This window comes from Pelobates fuscus, chromosome 4 (genome assembly GCF_036172605.1).
Source record: "Pelobates fuscus isolate aPelFus1 chromosome 4, aPelFus1.pri, whole genome shotgun sequence".
NCBI classification, from domain to species: Eukaryota; Metazoa; Chordata; class Amphibia; order Anura; family Pelobatidae; genus Pelobates; species Pelobates fuscus.
In genome coordinates this window covers 153,148,263-153,169,919 of record NC_086320.1, presented here as the reverse complement: position 1 = coordinate 153,169,919, position 21,657 = coordinate 153,148,263, and the positions used below count along the sequence as shown (strand labels likewise).

Sequence of the window (21,657 nt, the reverse complement as noted above, 5' to 3'; positions counted from 1 at the left end):
TACTAGACTATTTCTGATGCTAGAACCACTTTAGTATCCTAATTGTTGTACTAAACAGGTTAAATGCTTTCCGTGGCGCTCCTTTGGGATCCCATTCAGGAGGTCTCCAGATGTCAGGGATAAAGCAATCTACCTGTTAAGATTTGGGGTCTCACATCACTCATGGTCCAGACTCTGGACTAACATCTCAAGGCAGTGTCCATATGCTGGAAGTAGAAGGGGAAGAACAATTAGGGGAGGACAAGGCTCCTGTGAGGTTGTTTTCTTCTGCAGGTGATGTCCCCATGTACCATTCTGGGCCTGGATACTCTGATGTGGTGAACATTGCTCAGTAAGGCCGGTTCCACATTTTTCACTTCAGTGTTGTTTATTAGTAGCCATGAAATATCTAGTATGCTCCTTTTTATTTCTGTGTATTTTAGGTAATAGCTGGTCTCTGGATAAATATAAAATATGCAAGTATTGTCTCATTTAGTAGATGAGTTGACCTCTACCTCTTCAGTCTGAAGGCTATTTCATGCATCCACTACCCTCTCAGTAAAGTAACATTTCATGATATTATGTTTAAACTGTTGCCCCTCTAATTTAAGACTATGTCCTCTTGTTGTGGTAGTTTTCCCTCTTTTAAATAGTCTCCTCCTTTACTGTGTTTATTCCCTTTAGGTATTTAAATATTTCTATTATCTCCCGTGTCTGGTCTTCATTCCAAGATATACATGGTTGTCTACCTGTTTAGATAGACCATTTAAAACTGCTGCACCTAGTTCAGTTTGTACAGGCTCTAGTTAATAGATCACATTATGGGTCACCAAGGTTAGTGACGTGTGTATAAATAGGTTTCTCATGATAAAAAACAAAAAACAAAAACTAAGTTAAGAACCACTTACCTAGAATTACACTTTAGGCCAGATTCTATTTAGGTCATTTTGGCTATGTCTGAAGTAACTATACATCACTCAGTGACTATCAGATAGATTACATGCATACTTGGTTACATGGAATTATAATTTCTCTGTTTCTTACAAACAAAACTGGACCTGATGTTTCTGTCTGTATTACATCTCCTCTGCCTCTCAAACACTTATGCTTACATTGTATTTCTGTTTTCAGGAAAGCACAAGACGATGACAAAAAGATTGTATTGGCTGGTTGTGTTCCTCAAGCTCAGCCAAGGCAAGAATACATGAAAGGCCTGAGTATCATCGGGGTAAGAATAAGCATGCTCTTTATTTTGATAACAATGACCTGACTTTATATTGTTTGAACTAAAGGGACATTGCAACTGATGCACGGTTTTCTACATATTGTAGCTGCATTGCAATACTATCAATTCACCATTTAATTCATGGATTTTAAAAGCGAAGTATTTGAAATGAGTTTGTAGTGTGTTCATTGCAGTAGGCTCTATTGATCCATATGGTGTTTTCATATAACAAGCTTAAGTGTATAAACAAAGAAGCATTTCCTTGTGGCACGAGATATATAAAATACACGTGACTATGCGTTACTACCTGTTACTTTATCGTCAACTCTATCCGTTTTTCTTATTTTTTATTTATTTATTTTTTTGAGTAGAGGCCACATTGGTCAAAATATAGACTCATCTGTAATATTTTCTTATAAAGTGGAATCACTGGAAATGTGTAACTATATTTCTAATAAAACAATGCCAACCCCCCCAAAATCCCGAGACTTATTTCCTGAATTCAAAATCTCATGTGCTTTAAAACTATTATGAGAAAAAAAAAAAGACTACTGGTTGGACGAAACATAATCTTTACACATGGGAGGAAAAATGATGATAACCTACAATATACAATTCAATGTATTTACATACATTTTTAGGGAGACCAAGTAAGTAGGGCAATTAGTTGTATGCTTCTCTTACACTTTACATCCAGAGTGCATGCTTATCAGTGTAGAATAAATAGTAACATCCTGTTGAAATCTTTTGATGTCCTCAAACTCGACTAGGAATATATTTTGGGTCACCTGCTGTCTTCTGACTTTGTTGAGCGATATTTGCAAAAAAAAAAAAAAAAGCAGATCCACAACGTGCTTTGGAATGTTTAGAAAAGGATGGCAAAAAACGGGGTGCAAGAGTATACTGAGAACGGGCAGTAGCTGAAATAGCCTGCCCTTCGGTGGGTCCCCGCTCAGAACTCAAGCTGGTTTTAGCTCATCTAGTGCTATAACAGAGAGGACATCTCTGAAACATATCAGACTGGTCCCACCCATACAGGCAGTCCAGATCCGAAATACCAGTAAGTTCCCTCTGCACGAGAGATACAGCAACCCCAGATGATCGTTTCAGCCTTGTTAGGCATCATCAGTGAGGCATAGTTGATATCTCTCCAGGCACCGTGAGCAAGGGGTCCACATCTGGATTACCCTTTAAACTTGTGGAGAGCAAAAAACAGGGCCCAAGAGAATACTGAGAACGGACAGCAACTAAAATAGCTTGCCCTTCGGTGGGGTCCCCGCTCAGATCTCAAGCTGGTTTTAGCTCATCTTGTGCCATTACAGAGAGAACATCTCTGAAACATATCAGACTGGTCCCACCCATACGGGCAGTCCAGATCCTAAATGCCAGCAAGTTCCCTCTGCACCAGAAACACAGCAACCCCAGATGATCGTTTCAGCCTTAGTTTTGAAAAGGATGTGACAAGTCTAGTGCTGTGTGTTGCCAAGGCAAGACAAAAATTGTGAGTTGCAACCAAAATTTGGCTCAGTTTTGGTCAGAAGAGATCAAATTATCTTGCCTCCGTGTTCAACTTAGATACACATTTCCCACTCTGACTGTTATGTCACATCCTGCCAGCTCACCTCTTGTATACATTGTTGAGGAGTAAAGTGAAAGAGTAGCTGGTAAGATGTTTCTAGTAAAGAATCGCACCTAGATCACCTGATACTTCTGATAATTAAAGGGGCAAATATTCCTGTATCTGAATGTGTGTTTATCTGAATATATGTGTGTGTCAATTTTTAAGGAATCTATGAATATGTGAGTAACTAATCTATGAAAGGTCAGGGAACATTCATAGAAAAGAGCCAGGCTACTTAAATTTTTAGCTGATCAACTTTTAAAAGCTGCTTTGTTAATACTGTGAAGTTGACATTTTAAGTAGCTATGCCCTAAATTCTAACTTCTAGATTTAATGAGAGAGGCTTACCACTCGCTCGGCAGGCATGTGTAGTTTAGTACTTTTGGCATATATTAGTACTTGGTGACTGATGTAATACACACCTATGTCATTTTCATTCCTGAATAGGATCCTTTGCTGTGTGACTGCTTGTTTGTGCACATACATTGCAGATGGTGTAAATGCTGTAAAAGTGCAACTTTCTAAGTTTGTTTGAAAAATAATTGAGAATCTTGCTTTGCTGTTTGAGCACATTGTTAGTTTGCCAACAGCAATGTAAGTAAAAACAAGTCAGAGGTTACAATTAAAAAAACATTGTCTTTCAGAGTCATACAATAGAATATAATATCCTATATGAAACCAGGTAGTTCCTACGTTGACTCATGTATATGTTTTGATTTGCTTTGGAATTTTAGTGAAATTCAACATGAGTTGTTGTTTTTCTGATGATGATTTAAAAACTCTTTTATTTTGAAAGCTGAACGTTCTGTGGGTTTTGGGCTGCAAGCAGCTTCAGTCGTGCAAGGATATTTCGACAAGTTAATAGCATCAGGATAGGTTCTGTTTACCTCCCAAGTGGCATTATTCATGATACTGCACGTGGATACGAGAGCCATTGCAAATGACCTGGGAGAAGCACATGATTCACAATGATGTGTGGGTCTGGAGGAAGCTATACTACCCTACTTTATATAGAAATAGGATATTGATCCAATTTAAATGAATATTAACTCAAAACAATAGTATTACAATACATAGAAATAAACCCATTTCATGTTTGCCGTTATTGGCCACTTTTGTCTTCACTTCTGTTGTGTTGCTCTTCCTTTTTGCTTCTGTAGCAGTTATACTGTCTTGAAGTTCTGAGGTTATAATGTTCTCAGCTTCAGTTCTCCCTAGTGTGTTTCTAGTACATAGTATCACATTATAAGCTTGAGGCGGTCTGCCACTCTGAGCTCTGCAAGGTGAAGCCGAAGTGGAGAACAGTACGAGGCAGACTTAGTACTAACAAACAAAAACTGTCTCTTACTGAATCCCTTTCTCTTTAGCCACCTCCCGCAGAGATCAGAACAACAAGATCTCTCCTTGCTGTGATATACATCACAGTAACATAAGAGCAGAGGGGTTCTGTGCAGGAGAGACTGGTATACCTACAACACTCAAAGAATACATGGCTTCCACATTAAAGAGAGAAAATGATAGAGAAAGGAATTAACGGACGGCTCTTCTAAGAATGATACAGTAAACACACACAGGCTTTACAACTGTAAATCTAAAAAAAATAGCTATCCATGGGGAGTGTGATTTGTCCCCTGTCTGATCTTTAAAAAGTGATAGTTCTTAGCATGGTGACCCAGAAGTTCTCTTCTCTTATGTGGTGTGTACACATATGTCATGCCTCATGCCATATTGCATATGGAGAATGGGTCATTGACTAATTTTGCAGTTGAATTATGTGCCACCATGCAAATGTCATGCACACAGTTTGGGTTTCAAAAAGGTTAAACGGATACTCTAAGCTAAGCAACCAACACACGTTTAGCTTAAAGAAGCAGTTTTAGTGAATTGACCAAGCTCCTGTAGTCTTACTGCTCAGTTCTCTGGATTTAGGAGTTAAATCACTTCTGATTTCTATTTATCTGTGTTTCACCCAGCCTCCATGGAAAATATTTTTGTCGCACCTTGTATTTACTTTAGAAGTTATCTCCTGCTTTGTTTATTGAACTTTAATCACACACAGGAGGCTGTTGCAGGTTCTAGCAGGCAATTAAACCAGTAGATCAGACGTTGAAAATGAAACGCCTTTTACAATAAGGGAAGGTACAACATTTAGACTCTATTTTGAGTTTCATTCTGTGTGTGTCTCAGCAGAGTTGTGGCTAGGGCTGCATCAACAAAGTGATTTAACGCCTAAATGGCAGAGAATTAAGCAGTGAGACTGCAGGGGCACCAAAACTGCTTCATTAAGCTAAAGTTGTTTAGGTGCTGAAAGTCATGACTACCGACTTCAGCTTGTCACCAATTCACTGGTTGGGGTTTGTAGGAGTTGTATTTCATAAATAATTTGAACCAGCATATTTGACTACATATACTACATCAGTATTTTCTAAAATAGGATTTCATGTCCTTACTGGTCCATTTGGCTGTGTGTGTGTTAAAATTTCACCCACTCAAGCTGAAACAGATGTGTTTATATAAATGAGGAATGAAAATTGTATTTGTAATGTAAATCTCATAATATTTGATATATATTCCATTGTCGTGGAAAGCTTTTTGCAATTTTAACCAGTGCCCTGTATGTTCTGTTTTGATTCAGTAAATGTTGTTTCCTTCTGCCTATTGTTTACATTATTGAAACATTAAAGAGCACATATCACTTTAAAAGCCAAGTCCAGAAAGCCGTCCTTGGAAGCCATATTATAAATTTGTTTCTAAGGTCAGCTGGGGAAACAGTAACTTACGTGGGTACGATGAAACAACCAAAATTGAATTTCTCAGCTGTGTTTTGTATACATCAGAAGTAATGACCTGAATTAAATTTGGCAAACATATTTAAACTGTAATCTTTCATACAGTTTCACTTCTGCACAATCTTGTGTTAAGCAGGGACACACATATACGTTGGTGCCAGTGAACTGTATCATTGATTAAACTTAGAGATGCTGTATGTATATATATATATATATATATATATATATATATATATATATATATATATATAATCTGTCATCCCTTTGTAACTCTCTAAGGATCATTTGCTACAATATGCTATTATCACTGTTATGTCTCTTTAGACCGTACGCTAAGATGGAATATTCTGCTTGTTTAGCTATGGCTGTTCTGCACAGCCTTAAAGGATCACTATAGGGTCAGGAACACAAACATGTATTCCTGACCCTATAGTGTTAACACAACCATCTAGCCACCTGTGCCCCTCATGCCTCCATAAATATAGTAAAAATCTTACTGTATTCAAGCCTGAAGCTGTAAATCTGCATGCTGTTAGGCTCAGAAAAACAAGCAGTCTGCTGACATGTGGTAGCCTGATCCAATCACAATGCTTCCCCATAGGATTGGCTGAGACTGACAAGGAGGCAGATCAGGGGCAGAGCCAGCATGATTCAAACACAGCCCTGGCCAATCAGCATCTCCTCATAGAGTTGAATTGAATCAATGGATCTCTATGAGGAAAATGCAGTGTCTGCATGCAGAGGGAGGAGACACTGAATCACAGGATGCTGTGCACAGTGCTGCCCTGTGATCTGAGTGGATGGAGGCATATTATGCCTCCAACTCCGAAGTCCCTCTGTTTCTCTCTGAGTGACTGCAACTGGAGGTGTTCCTAGCTTTCCATGTAAATACTGTATTTTCTCAGAAAATACAGTGTTTACATTAGAGAGAGGTTGCTCACCTTAAGGTTCTCACCTTAACAACCTCATTAAGCTGAAGTTGTTCAGGTGACTATAGTGTCCCTTTAAGAATAATAAATTGAGTGGGCTATTCTATTTTAAAATAAGATTGTTAAAGGTCAGACCAAGGACATTTATATTAAAGGAGTATATATATATTTGGTTAACAATAAGTTACTAGTTTTTATTTCGAATTTTTTTTTTATATATAAAGGGACACTAGTCACCAGAACTACAGTTTAACCCCTTAAGGACCACACTTCTGGAATAAAATGGAATCATGACATGTCAGACATGTCATGTGTTCTTAAGGGGTTAATGTAGTTGTTCTGGCGTCGACAGCGTGTCCTTACATGGTTTTCAATGTAAAGCTGCCTTTTCAGAGAGAAGGCAGTGTTTACATTGCTACCTATGGACACCCCCAGTAGCAGTCACCCAGACAGCCACTAGAGGGGCTTCCTGGGTCAGTGCTGCACAGTACATGGAGACGCTGAATGTTCCTCATGGAGATGTAATGATTCATTGCATCCCTAGGGAGATGCTGATTGGTTCAGTGTGGCATTTTGCTGCTTATGTGCAGTAGCCTCCTGTTGCTGGATTGGCTTAGATCATGAAGTTTGAGGTTAGCCAAAGGGGCGGAGCAATCATGATTGGCATGGTGCTGTAAAAAAAAATATTCTGTAAATCTATCACCAGAACCTAGTGAGGCTGCTTTCCCCCCCCCCCACCCCCCACAAACGTTATTTTTTTCCCCAGTGCCAAAATTCCCTGTGTTGCTGTACAGTCCTCCTGGAGGCATAGATCTCTTATTCTTATAGAGGAGCACTGGGGACGTGATTTGCATGTAGTAGCATCCAGTCAAATGCTTCTCATTGAATATAATGCTTTCCTATGAGATGCATTTGGTTACCGAGTTTTACTCTAGGTTTGTAAACATGGCAGTTTCTACAAAATCAGTGTTTTACATTGCTGGGTAAAAACTAGGCGGCCACTCCACATTGGCCACTTCATTGAGATGAAGTGGACTGGTTGCATTTAGTTTTGTGTTGACTAGTCAAATACAATTTACATAGTGATTGTTATTTATCTGTTATTGCTGAAGTGTTTTACTCTCATAGTGGCTGTTATTATTCCCTCCTTAGTAATAGATGATCACTGTGAGAATCGAGGGGATAGTAATGGGCGAGTATATGTGTGTATATATAATAAATACAAAGTACAGACTCACAGGGCTGTCTGCATTACATATCATTGTGTCAGAGCTATACACGGCACTTTGTAAAGAGGGAGCATATTCTAGTGTAGCTTATAAAATGTAATTTGTTAGTTAAATTGTAAATATAATTTGTTGTGCTTATTAAAGGCTGTACCCCCAGCTTGTTGGACTCTGGCTGCCAAAAGCTGTATTAAGTCCATACAAATAACGGTTGATTAGATTTGCATAAAGTATAGGCTTGGGGTGTATGCACACTTGGAAGAAAGAGGGAAAAAAAAATGCCCTTCTGTTTCAAAGTACTTGTGAATCACCTTCTTAATCCATCTATTTCCATGGCAGTTGGATGCTAAAATAAATTCCTCTTCCCAGCTGGTGACTTAAACCTTAATATTACAGAGCAAAGATGTGAAAATGAACACACATCCATATGTACCCTTTCAAGAGAAGTAAGCAATTTAATTAAAATTGAGGTGAGTTTTTGTGGGTTTTTTTTCCCTCGAACGCGCAACCTAGCCCTTAGAACCAAATGGAACAAAATGTAGTTGTGATTGTTTGAGTGAAGGGAAAAGCTTTCAGCTTGTGAGCGGTTTGTGACTGCAGCTTTCAGTGCCCATGCCCTCCTTTAAAGCTGTGGGGAATAGCAAGATCATGCAGGGCAACCACTTATCTCAAGGAGTGCAGCTGAATTAATTGTCACCGGCTTAAAAAGCCTGACGGTTCTCTAATAGAAGGACTCGCCAGAGGGGTGATGCTGCTTCAAGTACTAGAGGCTTTCTGATAAAAAAAAAAATTGATTTAGTCATTGAAAGCAACGTTACAAATAGTGCAGGGTTGGTGTTTTATTTTGTTTTTCCATGCTGTCAAGACAAGAGTTGAAGAAAAAAAAAAAAACAGATGTAAAGTAGAGAAAACATATAGTATATATTTGCATGTATAAGAATGGTGAATATATATATATATATATATATATATACACATGCACATAGGGTGGCCCAAAAGTAGGTATACAGCTGATTTAATGATATTCAACACAACAGATTGTATTTTACACATACACACTGACACACAACAAAGTGGCTGTTACATTTCAGGCATTTAAATATCAGTGTAGAAGTTGGAAGGAATAGTGGAATGCAGACAAAATAATGATTTTTTTTTTTACTTTTATTGTGAATGATTATGGCGGACCTGAGTCAAGAACAAAGAAAGGGGATTTTAAAGCAAGAAGCATTTAACACTTGTCTACCAACACGTCTGACAATTTATCATATTAGAGATGCTTTCTAAGCAATGGGTGCAATGGTTAATGCACCGAAATCTGGACGTCCTAGGAAATCTACAACAGAGGAAAATTAGATGAGTCTGACATTTGAACTGTATGAAAAAGTCCACGTGACATGCCGCTATCCTCTGCAACTATCCATACCGAGAACGTCCTTGTAACGCTTAATAAGTACATTTAAATTGATGCTGTACCGTCCAAGACTGTTGCATGGTCTTCTGGAGGCCGACCAAGACCATCGGTTGCAATTCTGTGAGATGATGTGTAGCCAAACCTCTCACAGACCAGACCTTCTTGATGAGATCATCTGGTCAGATGATCCTTCTTTCAAATTGTAAGGCCATGTGAATAGGCATAACTGTGTGTATTGGGCAGATGGAAATTATCATGTGACTATCACATCTCCACTCATCAGCCACGTGTCACAGTGTGGGGTGCACTGTTAAGCGAAGGTATTATAAGACTGGTTTTCTTCGTTAGAACTGTGGATAGTAACTACTACCGATTTTAAACCCCCAAAAAGCACTGCAGTTTGTATTCTAGAATAAAGGAAATGGTATTAACCCAATTAAATAATGCACTTTATAGTTTCTTTATTGTTTAATGAAAATTACAAAATGTAAAAACTATACCTAATGATTTGACACCACATGCAAATTCATGCCATACATTTCTTTTTAAATAACTTCATTAATTTATGGTCTGCGCTTTACATTTTTCTCTGTATTTGGGTTACTCAGGACGAGGCAGTAAGTATAACGCCCAGCTGACTACTGTAGATCGATTAATCATGGTTCACACTGGGACAATCAATTTCGGCAGATAATTTATTTGCTGTTGATCCTTTTGGAGATTGCTTATCCAGTCTAAAGGCAGATTAGGCGTTAATGCCAGTCAGATCGCCGACAGATTGATAATGCAGGGAAATGCACTGTAGATTGTTGGATTATCGATTTACAGAAAGTTACATTGTGTCATGGTCAGGTTATTGTCTCGGTCTATTTTAATTCATCATGTCATTTTTGGGAGTGCTTGTCTTTTTTTTTTTTTTAGTTTTTTTTTTTACTTTAGCTTCTTGGATTGTGCTTTTGTTATGGGCACTGTCATTTCTTCATCATGTAACTACCTAACCTCCACCTCTAGCTAAAAAAATGCTTCTTGTTTTACAATATTAAAGGACCACTACAGTGCCAGGAAAACAAACTAGTTTTCCTGGCACTATAGTGCCCTGAGGGTGCCCCCACCCTCAAGGTTCCACTCCCATGGCGCTGAATGGGGACGAAGGGGGTTAACACTCACTTTTTTCCAGCGCCGGGCTCCCTCGACGCTGGGACTCTCCTCCCTCTTCTGACGTCCCTGGCTGAATGCGCATGCGCGGCAAGAGCCGCAAGCGCATTCAGCCAGTCCATAGGAAAGCATTCTTAATGGACGCAAGCGTCTTCTCACTGTGAAAATCACAGTGAGAAGCACCTCTAGCGGCTGTCAATGATACAGCCACTAGAGGCTGGATTAACCCATAGGTAAACATAGGAGTTTCTCTGAAACTGCTATGTTTACAGCAGGCAGAGTTAACCCTAGATGGACCTGGCACCCAGACCACTTCATTAAGCTGAAGTGGTCTGGGTGCCTAAAATGGTCCTTTAAGATACCTTTACAACATATTTGCAGACTACTTTTCTGAACTGGAAGGGCTGTGCTTTAGTTATAATATATTATACACTATTCTATGACACCTAATTGAATTCAACTACCTTTGAATTATTTTCGATCTGATTCTGCTGGAATAAACTAGGGGACATTTCATCATCATTTTTTTTTTTTTTTTTTAACATTCTTAGTTTTGTAATATAGTGACCTTGATGTTTTATAAAAATGTTCAACATGCTTGCAATATCACTTATTTTATGTCTTCCCTTAAAATGCCATCATGTACATTATATTCAGAATTGACATCTAAATTAATTTTTTTAAATATTTTATAAACTCATACCAGCTGTTTCATAGGTATTCAGAATTACAGAGCTGTTTGGCAGTGAAGTGATTAAATTAAAACAATTATTGGCTTGCTGCTAAGTCCCAATCTGATGTCTGATTTCTCTTGACATTTTCAAGGAATGTGAGATGTGCTAATACAGTTTTCTGGCTTATAAAGAAAATCTCTGGCCTTTGGAGACACCTCTCCCTGCTGTGTATTGAGTTTCCATGTTTAGCACAGACAGTTTTCCTCCTGCCTGAAAGATAAGGCTTTCTGTCCTAACTTACTGGTATTTTCATTTACTTACCACATTAAACTGTGGGATTTTCATTAGTTTTTTTTTTTTTTTTTTTAAACTATTTTTGTGCAAATAGTGCAATTTGCATTTCTCCCTTAAACAAATACATTCATCCAGCATAGAAATCCTTTAGATTAGTTTTTATATTTTTCATGAAAAGTCATGCAAAGTATAATGAAGGAACATCAATGATTAATTTAAGTACAGAAGACATAAATAATTAGTCATAAAGGTGCTTATCAAGTGACAAGCCCCCAAAAAGTCATTATACGTGAGATTCACGCAATGGAGTACACATAGATAAGAAAGACACCATAAGTTGTAATCATGCAGAACACCTATTCCAAATTAAATATAAAGTAGCAATGTTTATGAACCAAAACCATTCACTCTATGGCTAGTGAATTCTCGTTAAATGCACCTGATCGGAGGGTACTTTTGAGCAAAGGATAATAAAGAAGATATGACTGAGGAGAGCAAAAAAAATAAAGGGGATAAAGATGGAAAATAAAGAGAGACGGGATAGGGAATAATCCAAAATCTAAAGTAATGTCCCCTCTGCCTTCTGGAGTGCAACACTCATACACAGAAAACAGGCAGTGGAACTTTATAGTGCTTTTGGAACAGCCCTGTAGATTTGTTTTTAAAGGGACATTATGTCACCTAAACCAATACAGCTTAATGCTAGTGGTCATGGTGTCTATAGCATGTCCTTGCAGTCTTAGCACTGTAAACACTACCTTTTCAACAAGACTGGGTCAGGCAGGGCAAGAAAGGCATGGCAATGGAGAGAAAATAAGTAAAAACAACCTTTTATCTCCACGGAGAGGGGAGCCAGACACTTAAAGATTAACTCCTACACTGTAGTGTTAGGAATACATGTTTGTCCCCTTAAGCTTATTAATCAGTTTAAAAGAGAAATGAAAGTTCTGTACTGAATTAATCAATTAAGTGTTGAGTGAAATTATTCACTCCAAGGGTAACTCCAATCATCATAACCACTAGCGCCATGGATACACTGAACTTTCCCCATAAAGATGCGTTGATTCAATGCATCCCTATGAGGAAATGCTGATTGGCCTGGGCAATGTTTGGCTCTGCTTCCGCCCCACCTCCTTGGCTGAGATCATCATAATGGACAATCTCTGCCAATCCAATGCTTTCCAATGGGAAGACATTGTGATTGGCTGAGGTAATCAATTCTGGTGTGGTCAGCCAAGCAGGAAGGGCACAGCCTAGCTTGAAGGGCACCAAGGAGGCTAGATATTTAGTTTAAAACTATAGAGTCAGGAATATATGTTTGTGTTCCTTTAACATATAATATGCTAACTGAGCATTGTTTTTTTTGTTTGTTTTTTTTGCACCTTCTGACTTTGAGGTGAATTTGCAGAGACATTCACTTCTGGGAAGATTGGCAACTGTCTTGAATGTTTTCTACTTTTGAATAATCTTTCTCACTGTAGAATGAGGGACTTTAAATTGGGAAGGGTTATAAGGACATTTCCAAACAGTTTGATGGGCAGCAACAATTGCTTCTCCAAGATCATTGCTGAAAATTTTCCTCCTTGTCATTGTGTTAAAATACATCTGCATGCTCCAGACCAACATCCTGCTAAAACATTGGCTTTTATAGTGCTGGTCACACTTGCTGATGATCAGAGTTAATCAAGGGCATTTGATTAGCAGCACATGTCTGTTACTTAGGCTCTTTATTCCAATGGAAGCAGTTAGGGTGTGTACTTAAAGGACCACTATAGTGCCCTGAGGGTGCCCCCCCACCCCCTCAGGGTCCCTCTCCCGCCGGGCTGGAACGAGAGGAAGGGGTTAAACTTACCTCTTTCTCCAGCGCCGGGTGGCAAGAGCCGCGCACGCATTCAGCCAGTCCATAGGAAAGCATTATCAATGCTTTAATATTGCATGTGAGAGGCTGCATGTGGGGTTGCGTGCATGTATGCGGAATGTTAGTGGTGAGTTTGTGAGAATTGTGTGTATGTTTGTATGTAGGCTGTTCATATTATTTGTATGAGGGGAGGGTTATTCTGCATTACTGTGTATATCTAGCAGTGTGGGTGGCTTCCCTGGGTTCCAGTGGATCAGGCTGGCAGGGTACAGGTCAAGGACCGGAGCTGCAACAGCAGCTGTGGGCTGTTCTACTACAGTGTGTATTCCCATTCAAAAGTGCTGGGAGGAATTGATCTGAGATCACTTCCTCTACATGCTGCAGTGCATAAAGTGAGGATTGTCCTTCACCACCTTTTCGCATTTGCAGATATCTGAAGTTTTATATATCTATCAATCAATCAGACAGGACCGCACTCCAAGGTCTTTGTAGTCGTTTTCAAATAAAATTTTACTTTTATTTAATCCATATAAAAGTCAACGTTTCAACCCCCACATGGAGCTTTCATTAGGACAAGAAATAAAATACAAGTGTACACACACAAGAATATATACCCAAAACCCTTAAGACCATTACACCTTAATTGTGTACTTACCAAGCCATGAAACAGGAGAGTACACCTTGGAGTGTGGTCCTTTCTGCTACATCTACATGATTTTGCCAGACCAGCACCGGGCATTAAGAGAATAACCAGGATTGCAAGCCCTTGATAGATATAGATATAGATATATATAGATATATATTCTATTTATCGAGAAAGAGATATTATACACACAATGCTTGTTGCATTTTATATAAGGCAGATGATGTAGACAACTTGAGTATAGGCATATGTCATTTTAAGTAATTGATTTTATTCAGACTCTCAAAGTATATGTTGAGACTGGTTATTTGGATCATAAATTTAGGACTGAAATAAGAATTAGCAAATTGCCCAGGGTTATGCAGTATGTTCAGTGAGGTTTGCTAGTTTCTGAGCTGAGTCAGTGACTTGTATCAATGACTCGTGCCCAATCATTACTGACCTATATAATTACTCTCGCAACTCCAGTCTGCAAAATCAAAATCCGCTATGTTGTTCACATATCAAGAAGTTGATTTATGCTTTAGTGGCTATTTCAACTTTATTTTTGCAGTGAAGTAATGAAAGAAAAGCAAACACAGCTCTGGAAGAGGGAAGAGTTAAAGGATGCATTTTTACTAGTCATGGACTATTTGGAGATCTTTCACTTATTTCTTTGTTATTCTTTAAGAGATCAGGAAGACCAGCAGCATACATATTCTAGCATGATGGTTATACAGAGCAGAGAGAACTCCTTGTAATAAGGATTACATCACAATGTGTATTAAGATTTCGGACAATCACATTGTTCTCAAGGTTGCCAAACGTTGCTTAACGCTGTAATTGTGTTATGAACATGAGCTGTGAGGTAATTGTCCTTAATTTTAAGTACTAGTCTATTTTGGTGACATCTATCCTACAGCTCTAGAACTATGTGCAGACGGAGGATGTCAGCGAGTAGGTCTCTCACCATCTCACTTGGAGCACATATGCATACATAGTAGTTATGAGACACTTTTGTGGAGTATTGGTGACAGAAAGATTTTCATAGGACAGGGGGCAGGCTGCAGCTTTATTTAGCATCATCTCTCTGGGCAAAGTGTCATAGTTGTAGGTGTCTAAATTAGTCTGCATTAGTCAATGGGCTTATATGTTTGATGTCATTGAACAATCTGAATATATTGGCATCATGTAAATGCATTCCTGTGCTTTCTATACCTCGAACGTCTTGTGCTCGTCAACCCGGTTTAGAACCTTTGTTTCTTATGCATGGTGTTAAGCAATGTGTACTTAGTGGCTGTTCAATCCCATATTCTGATCAAATTTAGAATAGCAGGACAGTGGGTGCATAAAAAGTCTATTACAATCTTTTATTTTCTACTTAAAAAAAAAAAAATACAAATAAATCTTTATTGTGTGCGCTGTGATCCATGTTTTTTTTTGTAACTCTGTTTTGTTTTTCATTGACTACACATAGTTACTGATCTACACTTATTATTGGCTCTTTAGATTTTTATTTTATTTAAGCATTTTTTGAACTCCACAAAACTATTATTTGTTTAGCTGTAAATATTTCATGTTGTCTACCACATTTTTAAATGATGTTGTTTTTGTTTATTTCAACAGGTGCAACAAATTGATCGTGTGGTTGAAGTGGTTGAAGAAACTATTAAAGGTAGCCATCTTTCTCGTATCTAATACCCTTGATACAGTAAGGCATAGTACTACAGAGAGAAAGGGCCCACGACCGGCTTCAGTTAGAATTCTGCTCCTATCTGTTTTATTTTAAGTGTTAAGCTGCTGTCTGTTATGTTCAACCTTTTTCCAGCAACCACTATATTTAAATGCACTGGTAAACCGTATAGGTTCATAAAAAACCCAAACCTATTAATTGTTCAAAGCACCCTTACTAAATAATGTGTTGTTATACTGCACTGCCATAGAGTAAGATACAACCCAGCTTTAGACACAATGGAAAAGAAAACGTACAGAAACATTGAGACTGATATTGACTGCACTCTGTAAGGAAGGTGAAGGGCAGTAAAATACTTTTCCAAAACTTCACTAGTGGTAGAGCACACATTTTCTCTTCAATTCCTTTTCCATGTCACTTCGTATTTAAATGTTAAATGGACTAGAACTTTCCTAAGACATGGAGAGAGAAAAAAAAAAGGAAATTTGTTTCAACTCGAATATTCTTTGCGTTCCCTGTGCCAGTAATTTACAGGTTTTGCACACATTATTCCCTGAGGCATATGCCCTATTTAGCAGCTCTCACCCTTCTATTGATATATTTTCAATCCATTTGTGTGCTTGATCATTCTGTACATGTACCACCTCGGCAATCTCTTGTGGCTCCCTATATGTGACCAAATGTGCTGTTGCTTTTGAAATTACATGCATTAAAAAATATAAATTAAAGATAATGGAGGTGACAACATAAGGTGAACTGAAAGAATGAATACGTGATGGGGGAACATTAAAGGACCACTATAGGCACCCAGACCACTTCAGCTCAATGAAGTGGTCTGGGTGCCAGGTCCATCTAGGGAATGCTATATTACTATACTGAGAGTGTCAGCCAATCTGCGCCGCCTATACTCCGTGCCTCCTGAATCTTTGGGGTTAAACCGTAGAAAGGTTTAATCCCTTGAGGTAAGGATGCATCTGGAGGCCACCTGGCACCATAACAATTTCATTTATATGACGTTTCGGTGTTTGAAAGCGTCCCTTTAACCCTGAAATGTAAACACCTAAAAATCTATATTGGATAATGGGGGTGACGACACAAGGTAAAGTGAAAGAATGGGTTTTACATTGTTTTACATTGCAGGGTTAAGGGCACAGTTGGTCTTGGTGACTAGTGACCCTTTAATAAAAAATATTAAAGCAAATAACCAGTCTCTGTAAAGTGGATAAGGGCTGCATCCATCCTTTGTTTTGTAATGGTTTGAGTGTAAACGTGTACCTTTTTATATTGCAATCTGGTTCACCCGTCCTAAATTTCACATTATATTCTGTATAATATACTCTATCACAGCCCTGATATATTCACTTGCACATTTTGCATCTTTCTCATACTTTCTTAAAATCACATGAAAAAAATGGTATGTGTTTAATGGCCAGCCTGGTGATAAGACAGTATCCAGTGCTGGGTATAATTCTTACATGTAACCTTCCTGCACGGCCTGTTATTGCCATCACTGACATACACACAGCAGTTTGTGTGCAACAATAAATTTGTAGCAAAGATTTCAAACTTTGCTTGTGTTCTTTAGACAACCATGCAGCTTGCAGGTGAATATCTTATACTCAAATGTATTTTTAAATGAATGGTTGGAGTCAGCAGCTCAGTAAATTGCCGTTTCTAAAGAATTTAAATGCAGTCTTGGCGAATGCTTGAGATTAGCATCAGCTCAGCTGTATGTGCTGTAACTTTTGAGATATGTTATGGAACAGTGTCTGGATTCTGCTGTCTTGTTTATGAGGCTGTGATTGACTGCAGTATACTAGCATCAATGGATGATGAAGTGTATGACTTCCAATAAGGCTGTCAACACATTGCACATTCTTAGCTGCTCTTTTATTCCTCCAGAGGAGAGAAAGCAATGTTCTCTCTAAATCTTTGCCAGCTCGGTTATTAAGTTGCATAACTTATTCCTCCCAAATGGTAAGCAGAAATCCTTTGCTTAAACTTAACTTATCCCCAAGCTCCCATATATTAGGAATCATGTGATTAGGATGTCACACTTCGCAGGCTATTGTACTTTAACAAGACTGGGGAAAATATACCCCCCTACCCTAAGCTGCTGAACCCGTATGATTTTTTTTTTTTTAAACGGACAATGTATCTAGGAGAGATGTATTTGTTCCACAGTTGGGTTTAGGCCACACCGGTACTTTGTAACCCACCAATCCCATTGGTTACTCATTGTCTTGGTGACACACAGGTCCAAGTAGGCAGAGTTTAAAGGAATATTTTAAGCATCAATACAACATTTGCTTAAAGTGACTCTCTGGACACCACAACAATTTCATTGCAAAGTTGTTATGGTGCGAGGAGGTTCCCGGGTTCCATCTTACCAGAAAAGGTTAAACCTTTGACCCCAAAGTCTGCAGGTTACTCTTCCTGGGTAACTTCTGTTTTTGCAACAGTCCTTCTGTTCCTTCATCTGTAACATATATAACCTGTGATCCCATAGTCCACTTCGTCCTCTTTTTGGTTTTCTCCTCCCCTTCCACTCCAGGTCAATCTGTCCTCTCAGCTTTAATTTGTCCAATTACTTGCTGCCATCTCCTCATATAGGTGAAAAGCACTGTTGAATAGGCTGACAATTTATGAATAAGGATAATTATATTCTAAATATGAATGACTCCACAGGTAAATCCTGGCCAAGTTGAACAAAATTTTGCACAAATCTGTTACTCAGAGTACATCTGATAAGAAAGATGCTTTGTGAAAAGAGGGAGCATGGCTAAGCTGCAAAACCAATTGAAGTGGCCTCGGTGCACAGTCCCTGTCCCTTTAACCCTGCAATGTAAAACTGCAATGCTTTCCTATGGGGATGCCCTAATGCGCGTGCTGCACTCGCAGCTTATGGACATAAGCTCTCCCCAACTGCATGACATCGCTGAAGGAGGGATTGATACAGTTGTAGTGGGTAAAAAAAGGTTTATTAAAGGAAAACTCCAGTGCCAGGAAAACAACCAGTTTTCCTGGCACGGTAGGTACCCTCTCCCTCTTACCTCCAAATCCCAGGTAGCTGAAGGGGTGAAAACCCCTTCAGGTCACTTACCTGAGACCCCACCGATGTCCCTCTGCGGTGGTTTCGGGTCGGTGTCGCTCCTCCCAGTAATCACGTCAGCCGGTGGGCGAGACTGATCCCGCCCGCCGGCTGAGGAAACCTAATGCGCATGCGCGGCAATGTGGCGCGCGCATTAGGTCTCCCCATAGGAAAGCATTGAAAAAGATTTTCAATGCTTTCCTATGGGGAATTGAGCGACACTGGAGGTCCTCACACATGCTATGAATCAGGCAGTGCCGTCTAGTAGACAGCCACTAGAGGTGGAGTTGACCCTGCAATGTAATTATTGCAGTTTAAAAAAAAACCTGCAATAATTACAGTTGCAGGGTTAAGAGTAGTGGGAGTTGGCACCCAGACCACTCCAATGGGCAGAAGTGGTCTGGGTGCCTGGAGTGTCCCTTTAACACTTTGTTCATGAAAAATTAGTTATAGGTAGAGGGACTCTATAGTGTTAGGGGTATAGTTTTGTATTCCTAATACTATAGCTTTCTTTCAAGAGACGCAGACTGTTTCCTAATACTCAGTTCTCCCTTACTACCAATAACAATTGTGTGTGCTATGAATGTGTGCATAGTCTCATCTCACCATATGGTCACTTGTAAACACCTCCAGGGACATCATACATACTAGTTATGACATGGTGACATTCCATGTACAGTGATATCATGTGCTGACCTCATAATTCATTTATAATAACCTAGTATTGTCTCTGGTTGCCTCTGGTTGCATGTTATTGTGTGTGGGCCAGTGAAATTATGCAGCAAAAGGGCATGCTTCACACGTGTTGCCTATCTGCATTCAGTTAGTATGTCCGTGACATGAGGTGGAGTCTATCTTCACCTGTACTTTAAGATATACAAAGACCCCAGAATGGGACAGAGATGCTCTAAAGTACCACTCTAATCACTATACGGTAAGCATTTCAACTTGCAACGGACCTGTCTGTGCAGCAATCCCTTTTGGAATGCTGCAAATGTATAGATATTTTTGTTTTCTTACCAGGCTGTAGGTAAACATTTTGTTTCTGGGCTGGTTATTTTGGTTGTATCCATAGTTTGCATTTGGTGTCGGCACAACTAGCAAGTTCTAGTGTAGTGAACATTTGCTGATTTAATTATACATTATTGATAAAACTCTCCTAATCCCTGCAGAACAGCTGCAAATCACCAGTGAAACCTTTGCCAATTGCCTTATGTTTACTCTCTGAATCTCTCAAATCTTCTATAGTTTTAATAATGGCATTTTCCCATGTCATAGCATTGGCATCAATAGAGTTTAAAAAAACATAAATTGATTATTAACATGCCTTGGTTCACATACAGTATCCTACTGTTCTTAGACTCTTAGCAGTTTAATCCAACAGTATTATGTTAAAGATAAGGAAAAGACCCAGTTCGGAAGAGGTATCATCTGGCCGAGGGGAAAACCACGGCTAGGTCTAGAGTGATTCACGGGGGTCTAGGTTTATTGGTTCTAATATCGGTGTTATTGTTGGGAGGTATGTCTCATTTCCTGTGTACTTAAAAGCCGCTAGTATTGTCAATGTGCTATCCCTTCAATAAAAAAAAAAAAAAAAAATTTTAACAATAAACAAAAATAGAACATAACCCATGCCATTAGTATTTGTTTTCCGAATCTGCCCTGTCCCCCCACAAATCCCATCAAATTTAGTATAAGCGATAGTATGTTGGTCTGTCAGTAGGTTTAGTGTTTTCATTTCATGTTCTCTAAGCATCCCCATACGGAGCTGCACCCTCAGTTAGGTTAGAATGGGGGCACAGTCAGGCAAATAGATCTTTTTCCTGTATAGGATCCAGGGCTTCCAGATGGACCGGTATTTAACCGATTGTCCTAAGGTAGACCATCTCGGCTCTTCCAGTGTTCTATTTTAGGTATTAAGGCTTGAATGGTAGGAGCCGTGATTTTGTTTTTGTTTTAGGTCTCTGGTTATACTGCAGTATAGTAAATAACCACAGTCATTGTGCTAAAGCAGAAAAAAATCTCCCCCCTTTCTTTTAAATTTTTTTATTTATTTATTTTATAGCACAATGATGGACAGTTGTGTATTATACTGCAGTATAACCAGACACCTGTACGCTTTGCAACTTTGTATCTTCAGGCCAGCAAGACCCACTTATCCCTACACAGCAATAGAAGTATATACCAGCCAAATACATGTGTTACATTTAATCAGCCTTTGGGGCCTCGGAAAGATTTCCAGTGCTAATTATCCTATTCAAATATACCGTATTTACTATTCTAGAATACAACTTTCAAAATTCCTTGTTAAAAAAATCTTTATCCCTGGCAAATTGTTCATTTGAAGTGGGAAACATTTGAGTTGTTAATTACACAGGATGCCAGATCACTGTAGTCTCATGTGGCATACATGAACATTACTTGTCTTGAGGTTGTGCGTGCAAGTTTTGTATGTTAGAGGGAAGTTCATTAATAATGTTTGAAATTCCGAGGAAAGCGCTTTGATTGAAGGATTCCAGTTCTGCAGCATAGCAATGCTACATACTGCCAAAATATTTTTCTTGTGCAGCTGTTCATTTAGGGTTACCAGATCGAACCTGTATTTTTTTTTAATTTTTTTTTTTAAAACACCCTTCTTTGCATCAGACAGAAATCATATGATACAGAAAGGTAATCCGAAGAGAACTACCCTGTTTTGATTCCCTGCCCTCATTCTATTCATGAAACACGCTAATGGACAGTACTTTTCATTCTTACTTCATTGCACAAAGAGAGGTTTGTCCACGAAAACATGGCGGATCTACCAGTCCCACTTACAGCATATGGAGCCATTGTGTACCACAGATACTTGGTGATCTGCCAACTTTTACCTATACAGCTCTCGGTGGGCACAAGACATAAATCGGGGGCAGTATTTGCTGTAGAAGTGAGCATATATATTGAGTGACTGAGAACTTGGTCAAGTTTTGTCTACATGTCATGTTCTCATAAACCAGTTGTGATGGGTCAATGCTCTTAATTGCCTAGATGAAAAAAAAATACTAGCAAAGGAAATTCTCTCATGATTTACCTCCCCCCTCCCCCCCC

At 38.9% G+C, this 21,657-nt stretch overlaps 1 protein-coding gene across 2 annotated transcripts in view; it reads left to right on the top strand.

The window, feature by feature from the left end:
- The window catches only part of CDKAL1 (CDK5 regulatory subunit associated protein 1 like 1), an 858,136-nt gene that overhangs the window by 196,157 nt on the left and 640,322 nt on the right, over positions 1 to 21,657 (top strand). For both annotated transcript variants that reach the window (XM_063450500.1, XM_063450499.1), the window contains exons 6-7: positions 1,111 to 1,207; positions 15,413 to 15,461. In XM_063450500.1, the coding sequence (XP_063306570.1) occupies positions 1,111 to 1,207; positions 15,413 to 15,461 (146 nt within the window). The remainder of the gene's footprint in view (positions 1 to 1,110; positions 1,208 to 15,412; positions 15,462 to 21,657) is intronic.